General features: G+C 29.5%; 1 protein-coding gene across 2 annotated transcripts in view; it reads right to left on the bottom strand.

The window, feature by feature from the left end:
• Window positions 1–1907: 1907 nt before the first annotated feature.
• The window catches only part of ort (glycine receptor ora transientless), a 33533-nt gene continuing 20765 nt past the window's right edge, over window positions 1908–14675 (bottom strand). Inside the window, exons 7-9 of one of the 2 annotated variants that reach the window (XM_076537746.1) lie at window positions 14088–14188; window positions 9715–10032; window positions 1908–7511 (exon numbers count right to left, since the gene is read on the bottom strand). In XM_076537746.1, coding sequence (XP_076393861.1) covers window positions 7326–7511; window positions 9715–10032; window positions 14088–14188 — 605 coding nt within the window. In that variant the 3' untranslated portion in view covers window positions 1908–7325. The remainder of the gene's footprint in view (window positions 7512–9714; window positions 10033–14087; window positions 14189–14675) is intronic. The other variant, XM_076537747.1, reaches the window with a different exon arrangement.

Here is a 14675-nt window from a genome sequence, read left to right as displayed (position 1 = left end):
CATTTTATGAACACCACAAATCATTTGGAATAGTTTTCAATTTACTGTAAAAAAAATAATAATGTCAAAACGTGAAGTGTATAACAACACAATATACGTTATAAAATAGGGCAGACATTTGTGCATGAAAAGTTGAAACAGAGGCTTTTCAAGATGAGTATAATGTCAACTTATTATAACAAATTGTGATGGAACGAAATTTTGCTAAAATCTAGCGTTCTTTGATCGAGAAAAAGGTTTTAGCTAAATATTTTTAGAAGATTCGGAAAATGGCGAGGCTACGCTTTCTGATTTCTGTGGAAACATTTTCTTTCTAAATGACTTCAGTTTCAATTAACCGTTCATTTTTGAATTGTTGCTAATGTGTATTAAAAATATACTTTAATATTTAAAAACGTCAAAAAAAAAGCCAAGTTTTAATGTTTTTTGATGAATGAAGGTATAGAAAACGTATAGTTTATAAATGCGTGTTTTAATCCTTTTTATTTTTTTTTTTATCAAACTAAGACTTCAATATTATCTACAAATTCTGAAACTTTCTTAGAGTTTCTTAGTTAGCAATTTAGAAGATGGAAATTGATCTGAACTTCTATTTAAAATTCTCTGTAGTCCTTCTAATAAAAAAAATGTAAACGAGATTTTTAACAGACAACATTAAATTCTTAGGAAATATAGCGTAACGTCTTCGTTGATTTTGTATTGCATCAAACAATAGAAGAAAACAATATTTGAAATCATTAAAGATATCGCATTAAGTAACTATTTATTAAATTATTCGTTTTGATAATATGTATTAATTAGTAGCAATTTTTAGTGACTAAATACTACTTTTTAGGTAACTAATATTAAGTCGAAAGAACAATAACGATAAACAAATTTTTATTTATGTATAAGTATAGTACTTTAGTATTTTGTTCTATCATTTATTTATAGTTATGAAATTAAACATTAACTATGGACTTTCAGTAATTTTAATCATTAATAAGTTTATTCTAATCTAAGTTAGTTTACTTAATATTAAAAAAAGTTAATTTCTTATTTTTTATTTCCGAGATAAAATTGTATATTGCGGAAATTATTCATTTTCTCACTTTATTTATTCATGTACCATTATACAGGCGATAAAATTAAAATCGTGAAATTAAACTATCCACTATCTTAAATATTTTTTAAGAATTTAATGCTAATTATGTATTTAAAAAATGGAATGTACAAGTTGGCTCAATAATAACTTCTTAGTACATACTGTGGTTTTCGCTTATTTTACACAGAAAAAGTCTTATTAATATAATTTTATTCATGTTCTATCAATAGATCGAAAATACGTACCGCTGTTAAACATACTTCTTGTTTACCAATTTATAAAAAGGTATTTAAATAGGATGCAATGTTTTCAGTTAGTACAACACGAATGGCAGATATATCATAATCGTAAGGAACAAAGGATAGGGCCAAATTAAGATTTCATGTGGTTTGAACTATTTATTGGTATTGATTTAATTGTGAAATATAGGTTCCCTTAAAGCTTGGCAAAAACACATTTATACCTTGATTTCATAGAAATGTTTTCAACATTAAAAATACGTTTCTTATATCTCCGTTTATAAAAAAAAACAACAAAACATAGTTTTTTCTTTTCGCTGTTTTTATTAAAATACATCTCAATACAGACAATCATAGAATTCATAAACTAAAATCGGTTAATTAGAACCGAAACTATAATACGATACTAAAAAAATTTTCTACGAAAATCAAAGTCCAGTATCACTGCCATTTTTCCGAGTTTTCAAAAAATATTTGGTAGGAACTTTTTCTCAATCAGAAGATAAAGTACGTCGAGTTACAACAAAATCTTATTACGATAACATGATTAGGTGGTGAGCTAACACGGAATTTACCCACAGTAATCAGAATTGAATATCTTTTATTCATAACTTTCTCAGAAACTGAGATTTACAGAGAGTCGGTAATCGGTTTTGAGATTGCAATCAGTGTATGAAACTCTGTGAGAAATGCATAGAACGTATCAGATAACATAAAAAAGTGTTGAATATTGTTGGACACCAATCTGTTTTTCTCGTATGCGAAGATTATTCAACTTTTTTCTGTTAACATTTTTTCGCTTTCAAGACTTTCACAGATTTCTTTCCATTTTTATGAATTTCGAATGCATTCGTTTTTTATATTATTACGAGTTCGTAATGTTGCAATATTATGAGTTCTGCATAGATCTAATTTAAGGTGATTGTATCGCGACAGTCGAGTTCAACAGATATTGGTAGATAAGATAAATGAACTAATTTTATAAGAATGGTTATTGAAGTGTTAATCGCTGATATAAACGAGTGTTTTATCATTGGAAGGATCTTATTCAATAATCACTTCAATATACTAGATGGTACTATGCCTAGTTAAAACTATGCAGATTAGGGCAACTCATCTTCCTTATTTTTAATTTTATTTATGATAGAAATTGTTTTAATTAATAAAAAAATAATTTGTGCAACATTTGAAATTGACAGACTAACTATAAAAAAATGGTTATCATGTGCTTAGATAATAAATTAAATGCTGTTAAAATTTGACATTAAACCATTGAATTATATGCTGTCTAAATCGGTTTGCTCCGATTATCTTTGAAGTTATTAATTATGTAAAAGAATATGTTAAATAAAAATTGTGTATTTAGCCAAGAAGCATTTTTTATATTCTACTACATTTTATCGTGTGACGAATGGATTTTGAAAAAAGTGAGAAAAATTTACAAATATATCTTTTTAATTTTCACCCGCTGTTGCAATTTGTTATTGTTGAAACTTGTGTTAGAACTTTACAATATTTTTTATTTAAAATATTATAACGGTATATGAAAAATATTATCGTTGGCAGCGTGATATTTGAAAAGTTGAAACAATTCTCTGAAATTATCGTATGGTGCTTTTACATAAAAAATACTTCTTTCTTGTTCCTATTCATAAAAGAATAATAATAAATATAAAGTGCATTTCAGATTCTAAAACTGAAATCAGTTAAAAAAATCTTTTTCGAATATGCTTTTCTCATTCCTTTCAGAAACTGTTCGTCATATGAAAAAAGTAACAAAAATATGCCGAAATAGTTTGGAACAGGTATATTAGATTCGTTTACCACCAAGGACCACATTATACAAAGTGTTTCAGCCGATTTTGATATTTAATATTACCACCTATATCGCACATAGCAATATAATGTATGTTTCATAGGGAACTTAAATGGTATCGAGTTAGGCATATTCTGGAGTTACTGGTTCTTTCGTAAGAGTACGCGTCAAAGAAATATGAAAGTAAACTTTGCTTTTTTAAATGGAATATGGTATTCTTTTGTACATCTAAAGATGCAGCTGGACATTCATTATAAAGAAGTACTAACCAATGCATGTTGAAAAGTTAATAGCTTAGGAGATATTTCAAGTGAAATAAATAATTTAAATGCTATGGTATTTCTGCCGCACTAAGGCGCGAGTTCTGTTTACGTATATATTCCAATATAAGACTATCGGAGATGATTAATTGAAATCAGTATGTTTGAAATGTAAATACTTAAAAATTATTCACTCCTAACAACAGTTTTTCATTTTGAGTTCAGTGTCTGTTTTTTCAAAAGCGAAATATTCTGGAGCTGAAAAAGTAGATATGGTTGCTACGTATTTGGAAGCAGGAAAAAGGTGCAATCAGTGCAAACCAATTGTATGGAGAGAGATTTTTTCGTAGAAATCAACCATCGTGTAATTTTAGTTACGTATTCAAACAATTTTATCAAGCTAGAAATTTGTCATGTAAGACATTCTGCATATTATTCTTTGGTAACAAGAAATGCTTTAAATTAATAATTTTTGAATTGTTGGATTGGGAGAGGCAGTTCCATTCAATTTTTAACCCGATTATCTGATTTAACGCTGCTTTTCTTATGGAGCTATATAAAGGATAAAGTTTATGCGAAAGTTTTAACTGTAGTGGCTGATATGCAGTAATGTATTATCGACGAATGTTGCAAACTATCAGCCAATACATAAAATAACGTAAACAATATCAGTACACATTTTAGAATTCTTTAAGGTAAAATTATCTCCTAAACTACTAGCTTTTCAACATACTTGAGTCCGTATTTTTTATAAGGAATATTTAGCTGCATTTTTAGATGTATAAAAAATAATTAATCTATTTAAGAAAGTAAAGTTTATCTTAAAAGTTTATCCTTGACGCCTTCACTTTCGACAAAACTAATAACACCAGAATTTGCTTAACTAGATACTGTTTAAGTCTCCCCTGAAACATTTGTCGTTACGTGCAACAATAGTGAACAAATCGAGATGTCAAAACCGGCTGATACACCCTGTACATTATAGATCAAACTGTGGACTGCATTAATTATTTAATTCATGTATTTATTTATAGTTTTAATTCAAAAAAAATTCAGTGGTGACAAAGTGAGATAATTATGTTGGTTATATTGGTTTTTTGTTAGTTATGTTTGAATTGACTAATTTAAAAGATAATTAAAATAAAAGATTTTCATAACATTAATCAATTATTTTTATATATGATAATCAGAAACTTCTTTTTCTTGTTACTTGACCGAGCTTAAATTTCGTACAAATCATTTTTCTATTAATTGAAATTAATCTGGAAGGAGAGGGCATCTTAATGTATATCCATCTCTCAGGAAATCTTTAAGTTCTCGTGAAAGGTGTTTTATAAAAAAGATATAAAATTTCAAGGATGGATTTCAATGAGGCTTTTGAATTTGACTTTGGAATTAAATTTAGAAATTATTCCACAGTTAACTTAAGCTTTTCATACGGAATAGTCTATTTGCATATTGAAAATTGATAGTGCGCAAAATTTTACGTTTATAGCATAGTGAAATATTTGTCGCTGTGGTCTCAAAGGTCACATGAAAATTATGATGTTTACTGAAACAGTAAATTAATTGTTATCTGGGTTAAATTTTTTAAAATTTAAGTGAGGGTTAATATCGTTTCGTAAAATACATTTTTCTTAGTCATTACATAGTGAATTTGAAAATTTCAAATAAGGATCACTTTTTGACCCCATTTCGATAATGAATACTTGGACCTAGATTATTTGCGATATTCAATCGTTTCATTATCTAAATTAATTATATCTTATCAATCTATGCATGGTATCTAAAACAAAAGCATTATTTTCTACTTTGTACCTAATCGTTACTCAATAATAAACGTCATCTGCAGGTTACTATAGTCTTTACCGTAAAATTTTGTGTCTAGCTAATTTCCAATATCAAGAATTAAGTTTTGGAACGGAAAAGCATAAGTAAATTTTCAAATAACATTCAATTTTATTTTAAAATTTGAATTCCAGAATATTAGTTCTGTTCAATTTCTGTTTTGAGATCTCATAACTTTTGTCTAAAACATCTTTTTCCTAAAAAAGTGTGTCCCTAAAATATACATATGTATGTAACAGCTTTAGAGAATATAATCTTTTCTGTATTGTATATGTTAAATGGATTTTCAATGTTATTAACTTCGTTTTAATAAGTTGACTTTTTAAATTTCACTTGTGTTTAATTATTATTCGTATCTAATTAAATTTTAAAGAAATTTCATGGTAAAGCGTGTTCGTAATACAATCACCTTATCTATAAAATTATGATAGAGTATGATATATTGAGAGTAAGATTCTTTTTGAAGAAAATTTGAAGCAGAGGAAGTGAAAAGTTGCTCGTAGCTTTTTGTGTATTTGCTGATGATCAAACCTATGTATAATTTAATCGAATTTACGTTAACGATGATTATACTCAATAATTACATTCGATAAAATTATCGCTGATATTTTTTTTTAATAGTTGCAACGGTGTTTCTTAACAGTAGTTTAGTTATTATAAATTTAAAGTAAATTAATAGTAAATCTTTAGGTATGTGATATAATATGCTTCTTCGTTATTCCATTTGATGGACGAGACAGCAGTATATTAATTATTTGGTAGAAGGATCAAGCCACACGTTCGGACAGTTCGATAATTCCATTTATCATGCTTTGATCATAACGTGAAATTTCGATATTTATACGATTTTAATGCACGTTAAACTACGTAAGCTTTCTTTTCTTCTGTTTTATTGCTTTCGTTCGTAATTAAAAGGGTTATGACAACCGTTGTTAGCACCGATTGCAAGTAATAATCCCTTGTTTCCCCGTACTTTTTTCGTCGATATCTATTTTTAAATTTACGATTTGACAAACAAGTTTATAACGTATAAATAATTTAAGTACATATTTCGTATCACGCTAAGTTAATGAGCTGAAGACGATTTTTATTATTAAAGTATCACGTTTTCCTTGTGATAAGGGTTAGTTGAAAATAATGATACAATCATAAAGAAAATGAATATTGTAGGAATGATATGCAGAAAAATATATTTTGAAATTCGGTCGAGCACACTTGTACTTACTCTTAATTACGTTTAATTAACATAATTAATGTTATTAATTTAGTTTTAAGTGTTCATTCGTCAAGCGAAGTTTGCTTGTAGTGATTTAATTTTCTATTCAAATAAATTTTTCTATGGTTTTTTACGTTTTTCTTATCGACAATAATAATTAATTTATTTGATATTTATCTACATTTTTTATTTTATTTCTTGACAATAATTTTCAATTCAAACCTCGTTCATCATACTGTTTTTTACTGCTTAGTTCATATAAATCTTTTTTAATTTTCTAGTTTTTAATTACATAGTATTGAATTGAAAGTATATACTAAAGTATTATCATGAATTAATCCTTGAATATTTTCATCAATGTTTTTGAGCAATATCTCTTCCCTTGCTTATTAGTAACAAATATTTTGAATTATTGCCCAATCAAATTGCACGTATTTATTTTCTTCCTTATTCAAACGTCAGAACCTTGCATTTCAAAGATGCTGATCAATTAGGATTTTACTTCAAAACAATAATCATTTCCTTTGTGATTGCATCAATATTCTTCATCCACTCTACTTAACCCTTATTCAAGCCCTCTACCCTTAACATTTTTTAAACTTTGTATATCAACAGCCTGGATCAATCACATCAACGTAAACGTTGTTAATCAAAATCTTAAAACACACCTCCACGATCAATATATTCTTTCCATTTATACCCTTACGCGATATCCTTAAAAAAACGTTCTATGATCAGAGTAGCAAAGTTTGTCTTCTTTCAGTAATATCTAGTCGTATCGTTCCTTTGTCCTCTTCTGGTAACGCCAACTCCTTTGAACCGAGCTCATCGAGAAAGTCGCTATTGCATTTCTCGCGAGCATTTAAATATATTCGGCAAACATAATCCAGTAGGTGACGTTCAATACAGCGAATAGGAAGGGGAAGAAGACCCGTGAGACTCGATCGATGTTCAGAGCACGCATTCGCGCCCTTTGGGCAGGTGTAGGGCCTGGCGGTGGTCCAGCTGATGATTTCTGCGATCGACCGGATAACAACATTGCGTTCTCCTGCGTGAGAACGATCACAACTTGAACCGCCGCTGTGCAGACAACGCTTCTGTGCCTCGGAGATATTGGAGAGATGAATGAATGATCAATATCTTCCATTTTAAAATCACTTTTCCATTGTGTACCTTCGAGTACGTAAGGCTTTCTTCAGATAAAGATAGATACGTAAACTTGGAAATTTGTAAATATCCAAATTTTCATATTTAGACAACTTTACATTTTTAAATATTATTCATCTGCAACTTTTCAGTTTTCTTAATTTCAAAGTTTCCTGAGTTGTCAACGATTTGATTTTTAAAATCACCTAATTTCTTTATTATTAAATTTCTATACTTCAAAATGATCTAGTATTCAAATTTTGCAGTCCATGTTTCTAATCGACTGGATTCTGAATTTTTTACATTTTAAAATTTTCAAAATGTTAAATCCTTAAATTTTCAAATCCTCGAATTCTTAAATTTGACTGTACCTCCAAATCCCCAAATTCCCATATCAGTAAATTCACAAATAATAAGGTCACCAATTTGTGATAAATCCTCAAATTAAGTTGTCAAAAATTCTCTTAGTAGTTATGTTTTTCGCAGAAAAAAACAGATTCGCTCTTGGTTGCGCAGCAAATCGCAGCTAAAATCGAGCACTGCAAATCGTTTCACAAAACGAGACTTGTTTAATGAATATAATAATATTCCGTGTGTACCAAATGTCTGCGTGTGAAAAAAAAATCAAATTCCATCAAGCAATTGACACAAAATGACTATATGTATATGATCACATGTAGGAAATATGTTTACAGCCAAAATCGTACATATATAACAATTATTCAATAACTCTTAATTTTTTGCTATTTTGAAATCTCTATTTCAAAGAATTTCTATTGCAGTTAATCTTAACTAACCTTGAATGTCCTTAATAGATTACTGTATCCGTCTGGAAACACTTTATTCGCTTGCAAATAAAATAACATATCGTTCCAATTCGAAATTAGGGTTAATAATCATATCTTCTCGATACCTCCATCTAATTAAAAACTAGTAATATCAGATTATGAACCCGTTGATATCTAGTAAATTTTGTCTAACGCATTTTTCTTCTATTTTTACGAGCAAACGAGTTACTTCAGTGACTGATTCAAATATTCCACCTTGTATAAGATTTATCAATATTTTTAAGCAAATTAGTTAGCTATGTTACTTGTACAGACACCAAAAAGGTTTATTCAAGATAATCATATGATATTAACAGAGGTATAACGTATAAATAATAATTCTTTAAACACAGAATATTTTCTTTGAGGCCAATTTCATTTGTTTAAACAATATCGTGAAGGGGAACTTAGGAATATTAGATAGGGTAGAAATACAAAACATCGAGATTTTTATCTGAACATAGTACTTACATTTTTGACAGTAATCGGAAATTATATATTACGAAGGTTGTGTTTATTTTATGTGTATGTGAAATGTGACAGAATTGCTTAGTTATAGAGATACCATTGCAACCACTTTGAAAAACACGATTTCGAGAAAAATGCAAAGTATCACAATGATACATCATTATTCTAGGTATCGCTTTCTTAGAAAATGTTTTATACTTTAAAAATACAATACAAAAATTTGTATTTTGATCTCAATAAAATATTAATATGTCAACGAAATACGTTTGTTTTGTCGTCAAATGTTAAATCAATTTCAAATAATTCAAGTTAAAGATGTGAATTTCCATGTAATGATTAATGCAAAAATGACTTCGTTTCTTTGTATATGCTCCAGAATAGTGTTTCTTCTTAACAACAATAAGAGTAGACTTTGCACCTGTTATGCTAGAAATTGTCGCGTGTAAATAATTATACCTTTATAGACCAATTTTAGTTTCATTTAACCCCCTAATACTACGTAACATAACAACCAACATAAAGCAACAGTTCAAACCTTGAAATTAATTAATTGAGGAAATCAAGTAAATCAACAGAAGAAATTCTTTGCTTTGCAATAAAATAATTAAACAAATAAAATCTTCCCTCGCCTCTCTCATCATTAATAAAAACAGATACCTTTAAATGATACAGTTCAAGTTGTCACTGATAAAACTTCCTAAAACGACTCGAACAAGGAAGAATCTCTTTAAACTATCAGTGTCACTCTCAATTTTTTTCTCCGAGGCACAGAAGCTGTCTGGAACAATCAAATTTTCATCCAGGCGTTACCTTAGTGGCGATGTCGAAAATTTTATCCAGCTTCGTGGAATCTGTACCACTGGAAGATGGCGGCTGAGGAGGAGGCGCAGGCTTTGCCGCTGGTGCGTCCGAATCGCCAAGAACGATATTTACCAGACAATATTCCATTAACGCCATGAACACGAAGACCGTACAAACAGACATGAATGCATCGACGGCCTTTAAATATGATACAGGAGGTAAAGATGCTTGACTCTTTGCGTGTTGCGTCGATAGAGTGAGCAGAGATGTTACACCCAGCGTTACTCTGGCTGGCGCTGCTTCCGGTTTTATCCAAAAAGAAACCCACTGCGTGGAATACAAATTTTATGTCATAGTACAAACAGCGTTTTGTAAACATCTCAAAAATTAAGACCAAGCGGCAGTTTCAGAAAAAAGATATTCAAAATGATATAATATACACTGCTCAAAAGAAATATGGCATAGAAAAATTTTAGGCAAAAATTGGCCAAATTTGACTGATGATAACTCCGTGAAAAATCATCGCAAAGTTATGCTTTTTTTTTTAAATTAAAGCTTGAAACCTCTACTTTAAGACCCTGTAGTTTGATTTTAGATTTGATGCATCTCTACCACAATAACACCGTAAATGTGAGGTCATGTTTGCAATATTGAAAATTACAAAGTTTGACGGAATGCATGGACTTGCCATATTTTTTTTTGGTGATACTGTTTACAGCAGCATAAAGTAAAAACCTTCATCTTTAATTTCCAGTATGTGAAAAACCGCTATCCGCATTTTTTTCTGCAAAGATACAGAACTTTAAAGAAACCCTTGCATTTATGGCATATACTGCTGGCATTAGCATTACCTGATATGCACCTCAGAGAGCTTGCTGGACAGATTTTGCACAGTATCTGTGTGCAAAAAATACTGTGTATACACACACAGATACTCACACACAAATACACACAAAAAAGGCTCTTGTCAGAGCCATATGATGTTATCATCAGTCATATTTGGCCAATTTTTGCCTAAAATTTTTCTATGCCATATTTCTTTTGAACAGTGTATTTAAAAATCATGCAAATTGATCATACCGTCCGTTTTATAAATAGTTCCCCCCACTTTTTACTGCTATGCCGACCTATCTTTCTAACGAAACTAGTTACAGAAATTGCCCCACACCGAGTGACGAAAAATATGACCTATTTTATTCGAATAATTAATATTATGAGGACAAACCATTTGCAAATATTATAAAAATTGGGGGTGGGTTCCAATCGAATTTTTAAATTTTCGAAACGCGAGTTCGAAGCTTTATAATATTTAGAAACTCTCGAAACTTAAAGTGGTAATTTTATTTTGCATAAAATAAATCTTATTTAAAGACCGGATGTCAATCAAATTTTTTATCCACGTAGTGTACTTGCTTTGCAGTTCTACAATCATAATTGACTGTCAGTTAACTTACATACTCAAAAACAAAAATTACTTGCTAAACAGAACGCAAAACTTCACATACCGAATATATAGTATACAATAAAAAAACACATTAATTAAATATCTTCAAGACACGCCAAGAATGGTGCTTTATTTATTAATTTTATATATTTTCTTCTTTGGGTTTTGAGAGTGCAAAAAACTGCAGAGTTTCGAATTCTCGAAACTGCTTTTCTTGTGTTTCAAGGGGCTTTTGGTTTAGGTAAAAAATTTAATTTTATTTAAATTAAAAAAGATAAAAGTTAAATAAGATTTCAAAAAGAAAGTATATTACGGAGTGATAGAAAAATAAGTACACACGTTTTTACATTGTTTTGTAAAAATCGCCTTGAAGGGAATATGCGCTATTAAGCACATTTTGTCATTTATATAAACCTACAATTTTCGCGATTAAATATCGTTATAAATATGTTTTAATGTTACCAGAGTAAACTACTCTCAAACATTATTAGTAATATACAGGGTGTTACCTGTAACGCTACTCACGATTTTTCTCCCACTTGCAGCCAACTTACGAAAAAAAGTTTGCAACAATATTTGCAGGGTATGAAGTGCACAATAGATATTAGTAAAGCAAATTTTGAAAACAGTTTGTTCTCTTGGCAAAGTCAAGGTCACCTTGGGCTTTTTAAATAGGAACATACATTTTTTTTTATTCACAGCTTTAGAGGACATCGAGACGAATTGAAAACATATATTACATGATATTTTTATTAACATATTACTCGATTTACAGAAGTGGAAAAATGTAAAGTACTTAGCTTTTGACTTTGGTAGGGTAGCCATTATTTGGTTCCAAAGAGATTACTGAATGTAAACACGCGACTAGAATATAAGAAAAATACACTTTATTTAATTACATGTTCAAAATGTATGCCGCCATCCATCATGTAATATTTCAGTCTTTAAATCACGTAATATTCCAGTCTGTAAATCGAGTAATATGTTAATAAAAATATCATGTAATATATGTTTTGAATTCGTCTCAATATCCTCTAAAGCTACGAATAAAAAAAATGTATGTTCCTATTTAAGAAACCCAAAGTGACCTTGACTTTGCCAAGAGAACAAACTGTTTTCAAAATTTGCTTTACTAATATCTATTGTGCACTTCATACCCTGCAAATTTTATTCTAAACTTTTTTTCGTAAGGTGGCTGCAAGTGGGAGAAAAATCGTAAGTAGCGTTACAGGTAACACCCTGTATAGAAACTTGAAAATCTAAGCTAAATATAAAGAGAGAGAAAATACTTCAGAGGTAGTTGTCTGTAAATACACATAAATCTGTCTGGCTCATGTGAAATTTTATTTCTATTATTTATTTGTTATGATTGTATTATTTAACACTAACATTTAATATAAATGACGCTGTACTTCCTTAAAACGAATATTCTGTCAATATGATATTATTTAATTGCGTCAGAGTAATACAATATCACCATAAATAAAATATTCTGCTGTTAGACAAAGTAGAATTTTATTAAATTTGTCAAAAATAACGGTAAACAGCTTGCAGTTCTGCAAGTTCTATAAGTTGTATTAAGTTGTGATTTTTTAATAGTATGCATATCATTAACCCCTTGGCTACTGTGGGCGCCTATAGGCGCTTAGAAATTTTGTGTTTGTATTACTGAGAGCACCTATAGGCGCCTATAGCTATAGCACTTTTATACTAACAGAGTTTTTTCCTAGCGATTACAAAGTTTTTATAAAAAAGAGTTATGACGGCGTGTTATAACATTTGTCATTTGTATTATCCTTTGTACATAAAGGAAGGATAAAAAACTGTATAGAAAGGCTTTAGCTTTGCTTTTTATAAATAAGAATATCTGACTTTTTATTATAATAAATAAGACCATAATCACATTTCTCAGAAAAAATCACCGTAGCGAAAGGGTTAATGTATAAGTGGAAATGATGTCTAAAATTTCATATAGGAAATTTTCTGAAAAATCATAACTATAACTGAAAAATTAAAACTTTATTATTTTTCTGTAAGATCAATAGCTTTTAAAGTTTCGCTTGTTAGATAAATAAACTACGCGAAGGAATTTTTTCTTTCCTGCTTAATTATAAAATATTCTATCATTGTCTTTTTACGTCTTTAGATTGCAAATTCGTTAGTTTGTCAATTATTTACAGTTAACTCTTTAGGGCTAGGTGGGTTAAAAACTGTCCCAACTTTTGCTTAGCTTTTGATGCAGGCTGGGCCATATTTTAAATCCATCTCGAAAAGTTACACGTAGTCAAAGAGTTTAATATTTTATTTAAAGTTTTTTATTATGTTGACGACGCCCTATGCACCAACGGTAAATGCCAAAATATTAAATAATAATAATATAATATTATTTTTATTATTATATTGTACATTCTGTGCAACTAGGGTTTTTATTTACTTTAAAATCGTGTGCTTCAAAGAGTTAATTGATTATTTGACTTTTATTGATATCTGCACATCTAGATATTTTTATGTAACTCGAAATAATTTCCCAGTTTTTATTTGGTCGATCTTCAGTTAATTTTAAGGTTTCAAAAATTTCATTTTAGTAACATTAAGTTTTCTTTGCTCTGGTGGGACACATTCGCGTGATCGACTAACATTTTAAAAAATGTAGAATAATTCATTTAAAAAAATTAGAATAATGATTGGTTTAAAGTACATAGATCATTTCGAGAATTCGTGGATCTACATGATTTCAAAAGTTATAATTGTAATTTTGCAACATCTTCTGCAGTCTATTGAGACATTTCTAGTCTTTGACATATGACACATGAATGTTACGTTACATGATCCTACAAAATTAGAGGTTAACATTCCATAAAATTATAATGTGAGAGAATTAATAACTTTTCAATTTCACTGTATGTATGTATTAATAATTTAATATTCAAAAACTTACCGACATAATGACGATCAAGCAAGTAGGAATATAAGTGTGAAACAAGTAGTAGCCGAGCCTACGTTTTAAGACGAAGATTACCTCAAGGCAAGTGAAATTACCTAATAACAAAAAAAACTTTTATTAATCTCTAATTCTTCGTTTTATAAATTAATCTAATAATTCATCTCTAATTATTGTACATATTTTATAACTAAAACTATAATACCATGTACCTAGTTGTATATCAAGTAAGTCTATTTCGCATCCATACAAAATCGCGCCTCCATACACTCGAAAAAACAAACAATATTGCTACATAAACAAATGTTGTTCAAATTATGCCGTGTTTGGTCTTATTTTGATCAGGAGAATTTCACAATTACATTGGTAAAAGTAATATTTAGTAAAACCAAGAAATAAAAAAGTTTTACTGTTGCATTAGTGTTGTCACATCGATACGCCGGTTCGGATTACATTACATACGCTGCTCGCTCGTCAAGTGTCAAAATTCAAGGGGGATCCCCCTAAGTGGTGGGGATAGTAACGTTGCAGTTATCCAGTCCATCGTTTGTCGCAGTTATCCAGTCTTTACTGTATAAGGAAATT

This window comes from Megachile rotundata, chromosome 12, assembly GCF_050947335.1.
Source record: "Megachile rotundata isolate GNS110a chromosome 12, iyMegRotu1, whole genome shotgun sequence".
NCBI classification, from domain to species: Eukaryota; Metazoa; Arthropoda; class Insecta; order Hymenoptera; family Megachilidae; genus Megachile; species Megachile rotundata.
This window is presented reverse-complemented; position numbering and strand designations above follow the sequence as displayed.